The 17,291-nt window shown below is 52.2% G+C and overlaps 1 protein-coding gene across 1 annotated transcript; it reads right to left on the reverse strand.

The window, feature by feature from the left end:
- Nucleotides 1-15,854: 15,854 nt before the first annotated feature.
- LOC136993131 (olfactory receptor 14J1-like) lies at nucleotides 15,855-16,874 on the reverse strand. The gene has a single exon (XM_067303142.1). It carries the CDS (start codon nucleotides 16,812-16,814, stop codon nucleotides 15,855-15,857), a length of 960 nt encoding a protein of 319 aa, XP_067159243.1. The 5' UTR covers nucleotides 16,815-16,874.
- Between the last annotated feature and the right edge of the window lie 417 nt (nucleotides 16,875-17,291).

Genomic DNA, 17,291 nt, shown 5'->3' on the forward strand with positions numbered 1-17,291 from the left:
TTGTGTAGAAGGGATTTTCAGCATTGTCAGTCCCAACTCTAAAGAATGAGGTTTGAGGAAGAGAGTTTCAGGGATTTTTTATTTTCTTTGAGATGTTCTTGTCACTGCTGGGGAGTGTTCCTCAAAGGTAGAAATCCTTGGCATTTCTACTCTAAGTCCTGAGAGGAAAGCATCCACTGTCCCTTGTTGCAGAGTGAGGACAGCTAGTCTGTCTATTAGTCTCATTCCGAGCTGTCCTGTGCTTCCACCTCTTTGAGCTGGAGGATGATCACACTCATATGTTGCCCTAGAAAGAAAACAGACCCTGCGGACAGCACAAGAGTCCAGTTTCAAAGTGCACAGCTCCAAACTTCTCACCCTTTCTCTGGGCACCTGACGGAGCTTTCCACACTCCCCTTCTAGCCAAGGACACACAGGGCTCTTTTCAGATGCCCACATACAGCCTCCCACCACCATCTCCTTACTCTTAGCATCTCTGCACCTTCCTCATGGGGCTCTCAGATATCACAGAAGTACTATGAAAGAGCTGTGCCTTTCTAGAGGGCAGGTGGCAGCCTGGCAGGACACCACAGGGAAAGGGTCAAAGGACAGAGTTTTGACTGGAGATGGGCTCTCCCTAAGGGAGAGTCAGCTTATTTCCCAGCCCCATGGACTGCGTTTCCTGGAGTGCCACAGGTTAGAAGGGGGCTGAGGTAATCTCATTCCCATACAGACCCCCCTGTTTCACAACTTGCAGCATCAGTGTCTGAACTGCAGCTGAAAACCCTCAATCCCAGAAAGCCCAAGAGCAAGAACAGGAGCAGCATGGACAGGAGGGGAAACAAGGAGCAACGCCATGATCCTGCTGCCAAGGAGAGAGACAGACAGGCACTCGGGAAAGCCTTCCCTTACACAGCTGGGCGTGCCACCTCGCACACAGTGACATCGCAGGGCAGTCGCTCTCATCCCCTTTGTCGGGCAGCATGAAATGGGGCCATAGCAGGAGAGATGCCCCTCTCCTCTGCTGGAGGTCTGGCTGCAGAGGAGGTGGCTCATGCCCTGCAATTCCCTCTCATTCCCTGCCCATCTCTGCTGCCTGGAGCTATCCCTGCTGCCAGCTCTTTCTCTGTCCCAGCAGCTTTTCCCGGTCAGTGCTCACAGACCCCATCCCACCCTCTGTGCTCAGTTCTGCCCTAAGGAAACCTCCCGGATCAGGGCAATGTCTAGGGGCATCTGTGCGCATGCACGTCCTAAGGAGCAGGTCACATAAACTCCATTCCTTCATTCTCCCTGCCAGAATTAGGAAACTGAAAATACAGACACCTGCAGGAAAGCTCCTTCCCTTTCAAGTAGCCCTTCTCTTGATCTCCTCTTGAAAAGACCCCTTGCACATATCCTGCGCATTGATTTGGAGCTGTGAGCAGTGCTGACCCACGCAGCACCCTCTCAGCAGGAGAATGAACCTGCCCTGCCGGGGGGTCACTTCTCTCACCCAGGGGTTTTTCCCTGTAGTGCTGTGGGGAGCTCCCTGGGAAGGCTGAGGGCTGACCCTCACAGGCAGCAGAGTCACTGCCCCAGGCACACAGCACCCTGGGGTGCAGGGACACTGCTCTGAATCACAGCCCTGCGCAGACCTGTGTGTGCTCCTTGGCTTCATAACCCTGCAGCCACCCCTGGCAGAATGGAGCTGCACGCCCTGTCCCTGTGACAGTGTGGCTGGGAATCCCTGCTCTGAAGCATCTCCTCCTCTGCCTATGAACTGGATGTGCCGGCAGAGCAATCCTTAAACAGCCTATCAGTTATGGGATGGGATGGATTTATAAGAGCCCTCCAGGAACCTCAGTAGCATTGCCCTGCAGCCAGAGACTTACCACGTCAAGGACTGTGAAGATTTCTCCCACAAGCAGCTCTCCTCTCTCCTCCCACTGCACACTACCTTGCACTTCTCTCTGCCTTCTCTCCTCTCATACCAGCCGCAACAGGCAGTACCTGGAGCCCTGCTGCTCTTTGCAGAGGAGCTGCTCCTGCACACAGCTGTCTCTGGGCAGTGCTGCCAGGTTGCCATGAGCTCCCTCCATCCCCAGAGCCTGGCCCCACTCAGGAGCAGAAGCCCAGCTGAGCTCATGACTTTCTCTGTCCCTTGTGCTCCCTCCTCCTGGGAAATGTTCACTCCAATAAACTAAAATAATCACTCATGGTCCCTCTCTAAGCACTGAAGGAAGACCGATTCCAGCATTAAAGATTTTTTCATGAGAGCATGGTTATCTGCAAGAGGTGGAAATGTCCCTCTCTAGAAGCCCCGATTCCCATCTCTTAACCTGGCAGAACATGTAGAAAGGAGCAAGAAGGGAGCTGATTGACACCTGGTTCAGGTGCTGACTCAGATGAGTCAATGTGGGCACCTCATTCTGGTTTGGAAGGCCCTGGGCTGGAGGGGGATTCAGCAAACTCCTGTGAACTCCACAAACACACAACAGGTGGGATTCCCCTTGCCCAAGCTGAAGTGAGCATAACATAGATGTCTGCATATGAGCTGCTTGTCTAAACTCCTGTTATAATCACTGGAGATGGAGGGTGGAAGTCAGTTGCTCACACACAAACACCTGGTGACATTGAAAGAGACAGAGGTTGTCCAAGGTCTCTGCTCTAGTCTCTGCACTCTCAAACCCTTCTTGCTCTTCTCTGCCTGAACCTCTTCTCACCCCCCAAGATGATATGAACAGGAATTGGGCTAATGATGACCTCAGGGTGGCTGGATCACAGGCTGTTCAGGCCCAGGAACTTCTTCAGGGACACCTTGTCCTGCCTGGACATCGCTTCACCTCTGTCTCAGGCCACAAGGTGCTACAGATCAGTTCAGGCAGCCAAACCCTCTCCTGCCATTCCTGCACAGCCCAGCTCTGTTTCTCCCTGGCCTTGGGCACTGCAGGGTTTGCCCTCTCAGTGGGAACCTCATTCCACCATTATATTGCCACCTGCTATCTAGGCCAGCATGGCTCTGCTCTGAAGTGGGGCCATGGCACACACAGTGTCTTTGGCTTTGGTAACAGGTTTCATCACAACCAGTCTGCTCTCTGTGCCACAGCTGATGCTCTGCAGCCCTAATATATGCAAATGTATGCAGCCTGGGGTAGAAGCAGGATCAGATGGAGATGTACAAGCTTTCACAGGTCTAAAACATCATTGAAATGACTGAGATGTGGAGGGATCACTCATGTGTTCGGAGGGTGATGCTTGTAGGGTACAACCTCTTCAGGAGAGACTGTCAGGGAAGATGAGGAGGGAGGATGTCTTTTGTGTGAAGGGGCAGCTCGGATGTGTGGAGCTATTCCTTGGGAGAGGCAGGGGTTTGGGTGAGTGCTTGTGGGTGAGCATCACAGCAGGGGTGACATCATGGTGGGAGCTACAGACCACCTAATGAGGGTAGGGAGGTGGATGCAGTCTCCTTTAAGCAACATGAACAAGTCTGTGGATCACAGGCCCTGGTTCTTCTCACAGGGACTTTAATCCCCCTGACATGAACTGGAAGGGCAAACAGCAGAGTGCGAGCAGGCCAGGAGGTTTCTGGAGGGCATCAAGGACAACTTCTTCACACAGCTGCCAGATGGGCCGATGTGGGTGATGCTTTCTTGTGTCTGGAAATTTCAAAGAAGGAGGAAGTGATCAGGGATGGGATAGCAGGAGAAAGGCAATAATTACATCCATCTTCCAAAAAGGCCACAAGGGCAACCTGGGGAGCTGCAGGCCATTCAGCCTCCCTTTGGTGAGCAGTGAGTCATGGAGCGAACCCTCTCAGATCACAGTTCTGGGCACATGAAGAAGAAGAAGGTGCCTGCGAACTGTCAGCATGCATTTACCCAGGGTAAATTCTGCCTAACCAAACTGATTGACTTCTATGATTAAAAAAAATGTATTTGTGGATGGAGAAGAGTAAATGTCCTTCACTTAGACTTTAGCGAACTGTTTGACACCGTCTCCTACAATATTCTTGTATGCATGTTAGAAGATTACAGTCTAGAAGAGCAGATAAGCGGATAGGTAAAAAGCTGCTTGGATGATCAGAGGCTCAGAGGGCAGTGGTGAATGGGTAGTACTCTTCCTGGAGGCCAGGGAGAAGTGGAGCACCAGAGGGTTTCTCCAGGAACTTGTCCTGGTTATCATCTGTATTAGTTACACTGAGGATGCAAGACTCATCATGCTTGTAGATGACCCCTAACTGGAGGTGGGGGTGTGTGGGAGGGCAGTCCTATGCTTGAGGACTGCCATTCAGAGGGACCTAGAGAGGCAGGAGGAATGGGCTGTCAGCAACCTCATGGAATTCAACAATGACAAATGCCAGGGCTTGTACCTGCGACAAACCAACACCCCACAGTGTTACAGGCTGGGGCCTGAGGGCCTGGGGAGCAGCTCTGTGGAAAAGGATGTGAGGGTGCTGGGGGACAGGAGGCAAAACACGGGCCAGCAGCGTTCCCTGGCAGCAAAGAAGGCCAGAAGCATCGTGGGCTGTATGAGCAGGAGCACAGCCAGGAGGGTGAGGGAAATGGTGATCGCCTTCTAGTCAGTATTCATTAGACCACATCTAGAACACTGCATCCAGGTTTGGGTTCCCAGAACAAGAAAGAGGTTGATAACTGGGAGCGAGTCTGGCCGAGGGCCCTCACAGTAGTCAGGGAGCTGGAGCACTTGCTGTGTGAGGAAATGGGGCTGGTTCCACTTGCAGAAGAGATGTCTTTGGAGGGAATCTCATAGCACCCTTCCAATGGCTACAGGGAGGTCATCAAGAAGGTGGAGCCAGGCTCTTCACCAGGGAGCATGGTGGGAGGACAAGAGACAATGGGCATAAGTTGGAAGGAGAGATGTTTGTGCAAGAGATAAGGAAAAGCTTTTCCACTGCGAGGATGGTGATGCATTGGAAGTGGTTGCCCAGAGAGGCTGTGCAGTCTCCTGCCTTGGAGGTTTCCAAGACCAGACACGATGAAGCACAGAGGAAACTGGTCTGACCCCAGAGCTGACCCTGCTGTGAGCAAGCAGATTGGGCTACAGACCTCCTGAGGTTCCTTCCACCCTGAAGGAGTCCGTGATTTTTTCCACTCTCAATCTTCGCTTTTGATATCAGGGAAAGCATACGGGTGCCCTGTGACAGTGGAAGCAGGCCAGCTTTCTTGTCCTCCTCCAGTCAGAATTATTCAGATGCAGGGCTTCTTGGCAGGAATCCCCAAGACAGCCCTGACCAATCCTTGGCTTCACTTTTAATTGCCTTGATTTTTTTCTTCCATGCCTTCTAAGTCTGTCTCTTTTACCATTCTGATCCCTTCCCATACGGCCCACCCCACCCCTGCTCACCCTTATATTCATTGGCGCTGTTTTGGTTTGGTGGGGTTTTTTCTTTGTTTGTTTGTTTCGTTTTGACACAAAGGAGATTCAGTCCCAAAGGATCTTGAGAAACTCAGGTGATTCGGACAACAGATACATCATGAAGTTTTCCAAGAGAAGTGTCAAGTCCTGTGCCTAGGAGGGAATGACCCTGTCTGTGAGGAGAAGTGGAGGGACTTGGCCTTCTTTATCCTGCTGAAGTGCAGGGAAAGGGCAGTAGTAGCCTGTGACTGCTTGAAGAGTGGTTTCAGAAAGATGCCATTTGGCTATGGCCGTGGAAAAGATCCACAAACTGCATCTTGAGAGGTTCAGACTGGACTTCAGGTCAAAAGAATGTCACTTGTAGGGCAGTGCTGAGGTGCAACAGGTCACCCAGAGGGAGTCTGTGATCAGCCCCTGGCTTTGTGTTTCAAGGAAAAGCAAGTGAGGACAGGAAGACATCAGGAGAGGTGGGGAGACTGTGCGGTGAGAGCAAGGTGGGGAAGCAGCTTGGGTGTGTGCAGTCTGCAGGGAAACAGGCACAGGCGTGGGAAAGCACAGGACAGCCTGTGGTGGAGATGGCTGAGGGCACTGCCAAGGCTGAAAACTACCAGCACAGCTAGGTCTTTGTCCTCTTGGCTATGGCTGGTGTCTCTGTCACCGAGGCCCATGAGAAGATGCCATTCCTTAAAGCACTGTGGCCCTTCTGCCTCTTTGTCCCTTGGGAGTCCAGGAGGTGCTGTATCATGCTCCTGCACTTGGCGTTGTGCACCCCACCCTCACACTGCCCCCAGGAAGAGCCCTGAGCAATGCGTGATGGAAAGCATCACCCTACCCAGGAGCTGTCTGTCAGTGCCTGGTCACTCTGCTTGATAACACACATCAAGGCTGACTTGGCATCAGAGCCACCCTCACATTGCCTTTGCCTACCTGCAACAAGTGCCTCCAACTTTCAGATCTAATCAGCCCCTGGGGAGCCTTTGTTGGTAATGGCCCTCAGTGGGACCTGTTAACGCTCCAAGAAACTTGGGATTTTCTTCTGACTTTAACTTCTTGAGAGGTTGCTGCAGTCTCTTCTCAGCATCTGAGGTTCATGGGCTCAGCACTAAATATACCCGAGGGGTCATTAGACTGCAAAAATCCCTAAGGAGCCATGCCTCTTTCCATAATTTTCTTCAGCTCTTCAATTCTGGTGTGGTTAATTGGAAAGTTTGCAGCAGTGTATTGAAATTAGGCAGATTTCAATGAGCACCTGAAAAGAAAGATGCCTGCTTCGTAAGCTTTCTTGATTCTTCAGTTTTAAGAATAAGTCACACCCACATTCCCCAATTCATACTGACCCACAGTGTCTCCTAATGAAGTCTGCACATGTAGGCAAAGCAGTATTTTTGATAGGAGACATGTATGGAGAACCTTCCTCCCCAGCTCCCCAGCCCTGCCATTGCCCTCAGCAGCCACTGGGGACTTCACATCACTCCGGTGAAAAGTGAACCTTTTGCCACTCAAGGGTATAGCTGAATGGTACAGCTCATGTGCACCAATTCCCACCTGCTTTCCTATGAGAATTAGCTGCAGACAGACACAGAAGGGTTTTTTCTTAATTTCCAACAAACAAATTATAATTTGGAACCGTTTAATAAAAGATACAAGACTCTCGTCAACTGTATGTCAACTCCAAGCTGCCTCCAGTGAGGTCCACTGCCCACAAGGCATAGCCTTCCTTGAAATGTTTTCCACATATAGATTGGAAGGGATAGACAAGAAACACAACAAAGGAGTTGGCTAAAGAGACAAGGAGACTGCTGAAAGACGAGGCAAGCTTCAGACTCCCAGCAGCTCAGAGCAGCAACTGGAGAGTTGAGAGGTACCTGAAAAGATAAATAGCAAGGGGAAGAGGAAAACTGGAAAACTATGGGAAGTGCATATGTCCAGAGAGTCTGAAGCAAAGATGCCTTTAGAAATGACCAATTTAATCAGGACATGTGGAAATACGTGGGGGAGCACTTAGGTTTTATCCACAGGCTAATAGACAGAGCAGTGGAAACACAAGGTCAAGGGCAGATCAATATTTCTTCTCCTGCCATTAATACCCTTCCTGAAGATGTCCACTCTTTCATCATGTTCATTGAAGTAGACTAAAATAATCACCAATGGGCCCTCTCTAAGCACTGAAGGAAGACTGATTCCAGCATTACAGATTGTCGCATCAGAGGATGGTTATTGTGGAGGAAAAAGGATGAGCAGGGAGGCACTGCGGGGCGGAACATGGGAAGGTTGTAACGGGCGGAGCACTGCTGCCGGAAAAGAAGGCGGGGCTTTACAGCATTATAAAAGAGTAGGACACGCTTCATTAAACGCCATTTTGCCACTCCTCATATTGGTGTCTGTGTGGTGATGGTCCGGGGCCTGGGGAGAAGGCCCCGTGCCTCCTCGGTAAGAACGAGAACGGTAACAAGTGGTGACCCCGACGTGATACCGAGGAGGCGGCTCGGCCGGCGTAGGCACCGGGAGCGTGAGGAAGGGATCCGGATCCGGAACCATGGAGGCCATATGTAAGGTAGTGATGGCCTGCGCCAAGGAATGGCGGGCGCCGCTGAAGGCGGGCGCGATACGAGCGTGTGTAGAGAGGCTCGTAAAGGAGGGAGCGATTACTTCTCCTATGGAGATTCTGCGGGAGGAACTGTGGCTGCAATGCACAGCAGCGCTGGCGGAGTTCCCGATGAACGGGGGATCCGCGAGGGAGTTAAAGGTGTGGGGGCTGATAAGAATGCTCCTGCGGAGAGCGAGGGAGGAACGGGAGACGTGGAAGGTGGCTAGAGAGGCACTTAGAGGGAGTGGGATATGCGTGGGGTCGACGGAGATAGAGGGAGCGGCGGAGGAGACGGCGCCAGAGGGGGGAGAGGAGCGGGTCGAAGAGCAAGGGGAGGAACAACGGGACGGAGGTTTGGTGATGCCAGCCGGGCTGGGAGAAGAGGCTTCGCGTGCCCCTCCACCACACTACCCCTGGGACGAGTTGCGACAGGCAGACAGAGCAGGACAACCTTGCCCTGTCGCGCCCAGTGAGCCCGAGGGGGAAGGAGAAAGGGGGGAGAATGAGCGAGGGAATGAGCGAGAGAATGAGCGAGGGAATGAGCGAGGGAATGAGCGAGGGAGAATACGAACACCGAATGAGTGGCTCCCCGGGGCACTCATGGTACCTGATAAGAGCTGGAATCAGGGCGAGTCAGCGGCCAAAGATGGCGCCGGGGACAGAGAAAGAGGGTGGAGGAGAGTCACCTTCGATAGTACGAGACGAGCCAGTGGGAGGGAACGGGTGAGCGAGGATGAGATGGACAGCCTTACAAGGCGGCTTCAAGAAGTCTATCGGGGGGGGGGAGCGCGAGGGAGGCGTGAGAGCGGAGGAGGTGGAGGAGGATGTGGAGATAGGACTAGAGCAGGCGCTGCGGCTCCTGCGGAGGCTGGAGAGAGAAGTACAAAAACAACAGCGGATGCTGCAGCGACTGGCCGACACACGATCCCAGGACGATTCCAGTGGCAAAAAGCCCCGAGCCGAGTTATACCTGCCAGATTGGCAACTATCAGCGGGGGCGGTGACATTACGGGGTCTTAAACTCACGGCACCCCCTGAAACGCCGTCGGCGCTGCCGGTACGCCTGGCGCCCGGAGGGCTCATAGAATGGACGCCCATCGACCCAAAGGCCGTGTATGAAGAACTCGGGAAGCTAGTAAAGGTAGAGCCACCCTGGACAAAGATAAAACAGACACACGCAGAGAGCTTCACTGAATTCTGTGACAGGCTCCAGCGGGCCATTGCAGAGTCAGACTTGCCCCCTGAGGCCCAGGGTCCGGTCATGATGGAGTGCCTCTGGCAGCAGAGTGACGCCATGATGCAGGACATCCTGAAAACGATCCCTAAAGGAACACCACTTTCGGTTGTCATCCGCACGGTACTGCAAAAACAGAATCAGGGAACAGCAGCAGCGCAGGCTCTTGTCACGGCGGTGGACCAGATGAGAAAGGGACCACAGCGTTGCTTCTCTTGTGGATATCACAGGGAAGAGGGTATGCTGCGGTAAAACGGGAGGAGCAGATAAGATGGGTTCCAATGAAATGCATAAAACCTGACCTAAATGCACGTACGGGAGGGTCTGGGGTGTAACTAATCATTCTTGGTGAGATTCCATCCTGAACAGGGCGACGCCAGACGGGATGCTGCTGCATGGCTGCATTGATGTTTATCGCCGGCTTCATGATTCCGGGGACCGCAGAGTCATACTGGAGGAGATGAGCACAGGCGCACAGAGCAGCTCACTACTGCATCCCGTTCAACCCCGAGGCGGGGCCGACAGAGACTTTCCTGACGGGGAACAAGTCAACACAGGGGCGTGGATCTTGTCATGGTTTGATTAGAAATGGCTTATAACACTAGGCTTGATAGCACTCACAGTAGTAATAGCGATATGCTGCGGCTTGCTAATTCTGAATTATTGCTTACGGCATGTACGGCTTAACTGCTTGATAGACATGAGCATAGAGTATATCAATTAATAGTACAGGAAAAAGAGGTTCTAGAAAGGGGGGGGAGATGTGGTGGATCTTGGGAAACTGCATAGACAAGATATTTGCATGAGAAGCGGTAGACTAGGCGTAGTGGAAGATCACGCGGTGTGACGCGCAGCCTAGGGGTGGAAACGAAGTGCACCTGTATGTAAGCTTGCACGCAGCCTACAATAAACGCCATTAGACGAATGGCTAACTAACCTGTTTGGCAATCTACCACAGTGGCTAATAGGACTGCTCGCTGAAGGCTTGCGCATTTTGCTAATCCTCATAATTATAGGCTTATGCTTGTGTGTAATACTGAGCTGCGTTAAGAAAGCCTTGCTGAAAGTAGCGGGCCAAGTCTGGATTGCTCGACAACAAGAAGGAGAACTTCTGGAGGAATGGCTGGGCTTTGGAGGGGGGGAATATAGTCTGTTGGAAATGAGCAATCCCGCCTATGCCTTTAAGGTTTTCGCTGAACCGACGAAGACAAGGACACCGCCTGCGTTAAGATTCGGAAGAAGGGGAGGCAGCACACAGCTCCGCTCACGAAGCTACTAATGCAAGGAACCACCCGATGGCAGTCCTGTCGAGACACGCCGCACTTCCGCGTGTTTTGTTGCGTCCCGCTCGATATAACGAAACAACGTTGATGGGAGAGGGGGAGATGTGGAGGAAAAAGGATGAGCAGGGAGGCACTGCGGGGCGGAACATGGGAAGGTTGTAACGGGTGGAGCACTGCTGCCGGAGAAGAAGGCGGGGCTTTACAGCATTATAAAAGAGTAGGACACGCTTCATTAAACGCCATTTTGCCACTCCTCATATTGGTGTCTGTGTGGTGATGGTCCGGGGCCTGGGGAGAAGGCCCCGTGCCTCCTCGGTAAGAACGAGAACGGTAACAGGTTATGTGCAAGAGGTGGAAATGTCTGACTCTGGAAGCCCCAATTCCCATCTCTTAACTAGGCAGGATGCATAGAACAGGGCAAGAAGGGAGCTCATTGAGAACAAGGAGGAGGCTGATCTCACCCCAGGCCAGACCGCGTCAGTGCAGATGTCTCTGTCCAGTCCAGGTCTCTGCACTTCCCTTTCTAAGTTGTCTCAACTGAGTTGTTTTGAGATACCTTTCCTAATGACAAGCTCATTTCCCGCAGGAGCCGCCTCCAAAATTTCCAGCACCACATGGCAACACAGATACCACAGGGCATCTCAGGCAGCAATAGCCTCTCTATGTGGTCAAATGAATGAAGGCCCACAAGTGGAGCTGAGTCATATGTTGAGATATTCTCAAAAAAAACCTCACTGCAACAGTTTACAATAAATCCTCACTTCCAAAACTTCACACAGTTTTTTTCCATTGCCAGATATTTTTTTCTTTCTTATGAATTGGCAGCACCATGTTTATGCACTACAGGAATTAGCCTGTCTATGCGAATGTGTTCATATATATACATATATATATATATATACATACATACATACATACACACACATACTTCATCAGAATATAATTGCTATCAACACTCGCCATGGAGAAACTTTGTTCAGAGGAACTGCTTTATTTAAACTGTCATGTTTCAGCTCTCTTCTTCTGCTTCCCTGGCCTTTCCTCTTCGTAGGCCTCTTCTCTCTTTACAGAGCACTCCAGGGAAAGATTCACTGAATCACAGCACTTAGGGTGGACAAGACCTCTGGACGTCACCTAGTCCCAACTCCCCTGGTCAATGCAGAGGGAACTAGATGAGGTTGCCCAGGGTCTTCCCCCCACTTATGCATTGTCCACAAGGGTGCTGAGAGTGCACTCCATCTGTTGTGCAGGCCATTCATCAAGATGTTAAACAGTCCTGCCCCACATGTTGATCACTGAGGGATGTCACTAGTAACCGGCTGCCACTTGGAACTTGTACCACTGATCAGAGTGTTTCAGCCTGATGGTCCATCCAATCTTCCACCTGCCTTCTGGTCCATTGATCCAGGGTAGAGCTCAACAATTTGCCTATAAGGAGACTCTGGGGGACTGTGCCAAAGGCCTTTCTAAAGTGAAGGTTCACAAAATCCCCTGCTTTCCCCTTGTGCACGCACGCATTCATCTTATGGCAGAAGGCAATCAGGTTGGTCAGGCATGGTTTCCATTTCCCCTTGGTCAACACATGCTGCCTCTTCCAGGCCTTCTCCTTCCTATGCTTGGAGATGGTTTCCAGGAGGATTTGCTCCATCACCTTCAAAGGGACTGAGATGAAGAGGACCAGCCTGTCGTTCCCCAGATCCTCCCTCTTGCCCTTCTGCAAAATGGGTGAGATGTCTGCCTTTTCCCAGTCATCAGGAACCTCCCTGATTGCACTGACATTTCATAGAGAATTGGGAGCAGCATTGCAGTGACTCCAGCCACCTCTCCCTCCACCCTGGGGTGCTTCTTGTCTGGTCCCATGGACTTGTGTGTGCCCACTGGGCAAAAGTGCTCCCCAGATCCATCGTCCTCTACCATGGGTGAGGCTTTGCTAACACGGATGCTGCCAAAGGACTTGGGGGCCAGGGAGGCGTGGCAGTAGACAAGACCAGGAAAAGAAGAGGTAAAGAGGCAATGAGCTCCTCAGCCTTTCCCCTCTCTTTGTCACTACGTCCCCTGCCCCACTGAGCAGGGAGACCACATCTTCCTTGGATGGATGCCTTGTGCTACCCATGTACTTACAGAAGTCCTTCAGGTTACCCTCCCCATCCTTTCCTAGCTCTAGCTCCATCTCCAGCTCCAGCTCCAGCTGAGATTTAGCTTGCCTAACTTCATCCTAAACAGGATGGAATCCTCTCTGCTGCAGTCTGGGCGGTCATTCTGTTTTTCCTCTTACTTCTCTGCCATCTCACAGTCACTGAAGTGACAGACAACCTCCACATTCACATCCCCATCCAGCCTGACCTTCAGGCAAGAAACCAAGGGGAGGATGGCACCATCTACTTAGAGGTGCAAACTACAGAGGTAGAGAAATCACATTGCAGAAAAGCTTGCTCTTCTCCCCTCACCCCTTAGGGGATCCTGGCAATTGCCTTTCAGGTGGTTAAAGGTGGATGCAAAGAATTTCCGTTGTAATGTAGATATGCCTGAGGCAGTGCCTCCCAGGCTGCCCTTACAGTCAACAGGGAGGAGGAGGTGTCCACCTGCCTTCTTTAGATGGTCACATAAAGCACAAAGGACTCCTGTCCCAGAGACATTTGCTCTGTGCTTGAAAAGGGGCCTGAGATCATAGGCGTTCAGGATAATTCAGGTTGAAGGGACACAGGAGGCCTGTAGTGCAACGTGCTGCTTGAAGCAGGGTCCGATAGAGAGTCAGAATGCAAAAAATGCCCCTGCCAAAGGACTTCTGGGGGTGATACAGCAGGAGAAGGCAGTAGAGGGTTGACAGGGTGATCTCATGGACGAAAAGGTTTCTTTTTTCCTCTTCTCCTGAGAATTAAATCCTCAGCTCTCCAGAGAGAAGAAGCTGGGAAACAAACTTTGCCACTAACACGGAGGCAGCGAATCTCCTGAGTCCCTTAGAGACAGAGGCTGGTCCAGAGACCACCACCCCAATGGCACCACACCCCCAGGCATGCCTGCCTTCTTGCTGGGCACCCTGCAGCCCCAGGCAGGAGGTCGGCGGGGAACAGAGTAGGGTCTGCAGCCCTGGCCACCCAGCAGGTGTGGTGGGACCCTGCTCCTCTAGATGACACTGAGCTCTCCTGCATTTCCCAATGTGAAGCCTGCATCCCCTCCAGCTGGGAATACAGCCCAGCAGAGAGGGCCAACATGGGAAACACAGTCCTTGTTCCAGGGTGTGAAGAGAGAGGGGAGGGCAGAGGGGGATCTGCTCATGCCCTGGGCAGTGATTCCCTCCCTGCAGCCAGTACAGCCCTGCTGATGCCCTGTAACCTCTGAATCCACGAGATGGGACTCTGATCTTCTCTGGCTCTAAAGATTTCTCAACCCCTAAGACCCTGGATGTAAAGCACTGGTCTGGGGACACCTCAACAGTTGAAGGGCGTGAATGCCTGGTGTGTTCCTGAGAATATTTCTGCGGTCTCCCGGCACTGCTTTGACTCTTATTGTCCATGGAGCAGAGACTCCTTTTGAGGATGAACTCGCTCACTGTGTCACTCTGAGGACAGGCTTGACCAGGCAGTCCAAATGCCAGCAAGGCCTCAACCCCACAACAGCGTCCCCTGGCCAGAACTCTGCCTTCCAGCCCCTTCCTCCTAGAGCATTTGGGCTGGGAGGGACTGCTGGATATCTCCAGGACCACGATCTGCTCTGAGCTGGGCTAACTTCACAGTTAGATCAGGTTGGTAGGTGCTTTCTCCAGGAGAGTTTTTTTAAGATTTCCTGTCCCCTGTACCAGTGCTACTCAACTACCATGGTTATTTCTTTATTTTTTCGTTAAACTCCTTTGAAATTTCTCTTACTGCATCTTCTCCTTGTTGTCTCTTGTCCTTTCCTCCCCTTCAACCCCAGCCAGGTCATGCCACTGACTATGACTGAGGACAATCACAGCCTCACCTCCAAGCACAGCCTTGCTGGGATCTCCTGGGACCACGCAGGCAGTCTGTGGAGGCCAGCTGCAAGCAGAGCTATGTGCTTCAGGTCCCTACATGGTCTCAGAAGAGAGCATATGGAGACATAACATGACCCAGGGCAGAACCTGTGGGCCGATGCCAGGGCGCGGCCAAGGGCAGCAGGCACGAGAAGAGAAGCCCTCCAGCAGCTCCTTTCCACACCCTCGCAGGGAGTGACGCACCTGACAGTGATTCTGAGAGAGGACAGTGACACAGGACAAGGGGCACTGTGAGCTGCAGTGCTGGGCACCAACTATCTGTGCTTGGTCTGGGAGTCCTGGCAGGTGGTACTGGTGACTGTAGCCCTTGAGAAACCCTCAACCCTGCTAGCAGCTGTGAGTCCCCTCCATGACTGTTGGGAGCTTCTGAAGTGTCGTGGCTCCCATCAGCACCTCATCCCTCCACCGGCCCAGCCCTGCTGCCTTGCACATAGCCCCACTGTGCAGGCATCACACAGGACAGGGTGCGCTGTGGGGTGGGGAAACATCCCCCCAGCATGGTCCCCATGACAGCCCTTGGTGCCCTGTCTCCCACAGCCCTCCTGCCTAGCAGCCTCCCACCACCCCCCAGCCCCTGTCCAGCCCTGGTCCTGTCCCCCTGTGGTTAGCAGAAGGCCATGCTCCAGGGACTGCTGAGGTCTGGAGTGCACAGAGAGGCCGGGCAGGGATGGCCATCCCGCCCATACAGGTGCTGAGGCCAGAAGGCAGATGGAGCTGGTCACAATCAAAGATCACCCCTCACCAGGACCACGGGGAATGGCTAGTGCTGGAAATGACTGATACAAGAGACTGGGTGTGCGAGGAGTTTCCTGGGGCAGTTTCTCCCCTCTGGTCATGCAGCAACAAGCTGGCCTGGATCTGTGTTCTGACAGACCATCTTTGAGGCCCCCCCATGGGAGGAGGATGGTCTACAGGCCCAACATATGGCTCCAGCACCTCCTCTGCATGCTCCCTGCCAGCCCTGCAGAGGACCCGGCAGAGGGCTCGTCCTCCCAGGCCTCACAGCTGGACATCCAGTCCTCCAGCTGGGCGTGGACCCTTCTCTGGGGGTGACTTTTGGGGTAAGGACCAGCATGTGGAGTGGGGGAGATTGTATCAAGGAAATGTGCTGGGGACAGAGCGTGAGGGACAGCAGCTTTGGAGGAAGAGCCCAGCCTTCAGGCACTGCACCTGCAAGAACCTACTTTATTACAGAGATACTGTGAGGCAGTCAGCTCTGACCCAGTGTTGGACATAACTTCATATGGGCACCAGGTGAGACAGAGCAGTCTCAGTGAAGGTGGAATGAATCCAACCCTTTGTGTAGCAACATGGTGACAAATAATAATAACATCAGTAATAAAAGTAATAATACAAATAAAGTGAACAAACAAAGCTCAGTCCTGGTAGGGGACATAACGGGAGTCATTTGTGGAGAAAACAGGCAATGTTACCACTGCTGAAAAATGTCCATGAAATCACTCTCCTCAGGGCATCTTTGAGTTCCTTGTTCCTCATGCTATAGATGAGAGGGTTCAGAGTTGGAGGCACAACTGCGTACAGAACAGTCACCACCAGATCCATAGCTGGGGAGGAGATGGAGGGGGGCTTCAGGCAGGCAAAGATGATAGTGCTGACAAACAGGGAGACCACGGCCAGGTGAGGGAGGCACGTGGAAAAGGCTTTGTTTCGGCCCTGCTCAGAGGGGATCCTCAGCACAGCAGTGAAGATCTGCATGTAGGACAGCACAATGAAAATGAAACACCCAAATATTACAGAAGCACTAAATGCAATAAGCCCAACTTCCCTGAGGTAGGAGTCTGAGCAGGAGAGCTTGAGGATCTGGGGAACTTCACAGAAGAACTGGTCCACGACATTGCCTCTGCAGAGTGGTATTGAAAATGTGTTAGCAGTGTGCAGGAGAGCATTGAGAAAACCACTGGTCCAGGCAGCTGCTGCCATTCTGACACAGGCTCTGGTGCCCATGATGGTCCCATAGTGCAGGGGTTTGCAGATGGCAGCATAGCGGTCATAGGCCATGACAGTGAGGAGATAAAATTCTGCTGAAATGAAGAAAAAGAAGAAAAAGACCTGGGCAGCACATCCTGAGTAGGAAATGGCCCTGGCATCCCACAGGGAGTTGGCCATGGATTTGGGGACAGTGGTGGAGACGTTGCCAAAGTCAAGGAGGGAGAGGTTGAGGAGGAAGAAGTACATGGGGGTGTGGAGGTGGTGGTCGCATGCTACAGCAGTGATGATGAGGCCGTTGCCCAGGAGGGCAGCCAGGTAGATGCCCAGGAAGAGTGAGAAGTGCAAGAGCTGCAGCTCCTGTGTGTCTGCGAACGCCAGGAGGAGGAACTCGTTGACGGAGCTGCCATTGGACATTGGCTTCCACTGCACATGGGGGACTGTCCAAGGAGAAAAAGACAGGGACAAGTTAGGAAAGACTTGGAAAGGAAAATAAATACATTAATAAAACATTCCATTTCTTATTAAAAATTCCACATTGCTTCTTTCTTTTTTGGGAGGCCCTTTGCCTAGTTCCCTTGCTTGAGCTCTGCTTTGTGCTGCCTGAGTGTGTCATGAGGAGCAGGGACCTCTGCCCATGGGCTCCGGAGGAGTCAGTCCTGCTGTACCTGAAGAGGGTTCCTGGGCATGGAGGTGACTAGCTCTGACACTCACAATTTCTGTCAAATGAAATCCACTCATTTGTGTAAGGTCTTTTCAGCATCTTCACTCCCAATTCTAAAGAATGAGGTTTGAGGAACAGAATTTTAGGGATTTTTAAATGTTGTTTATTTTCTTTGAGATGCCCCTGTCACCCTTGGGGAGTGCTCTTTAAAAGTAAAAATCCTTGGCATT

The sequence above is a fragment of the Apteryx mantelli genome, chromosome 11 (genome assembly GCF_036417845.1).
Source record: "Apteryx mantelli isolate bAptMan1 chromosome 11, bAptMan1.hap1, whole genome shotgun sequence".
NCBI classification, from domain to species: Eukaryota; Metazoa; Chordata; class Aves; order Apterygiformes; family Apterygidae; genus Apteryx; species Apteryx mantelli.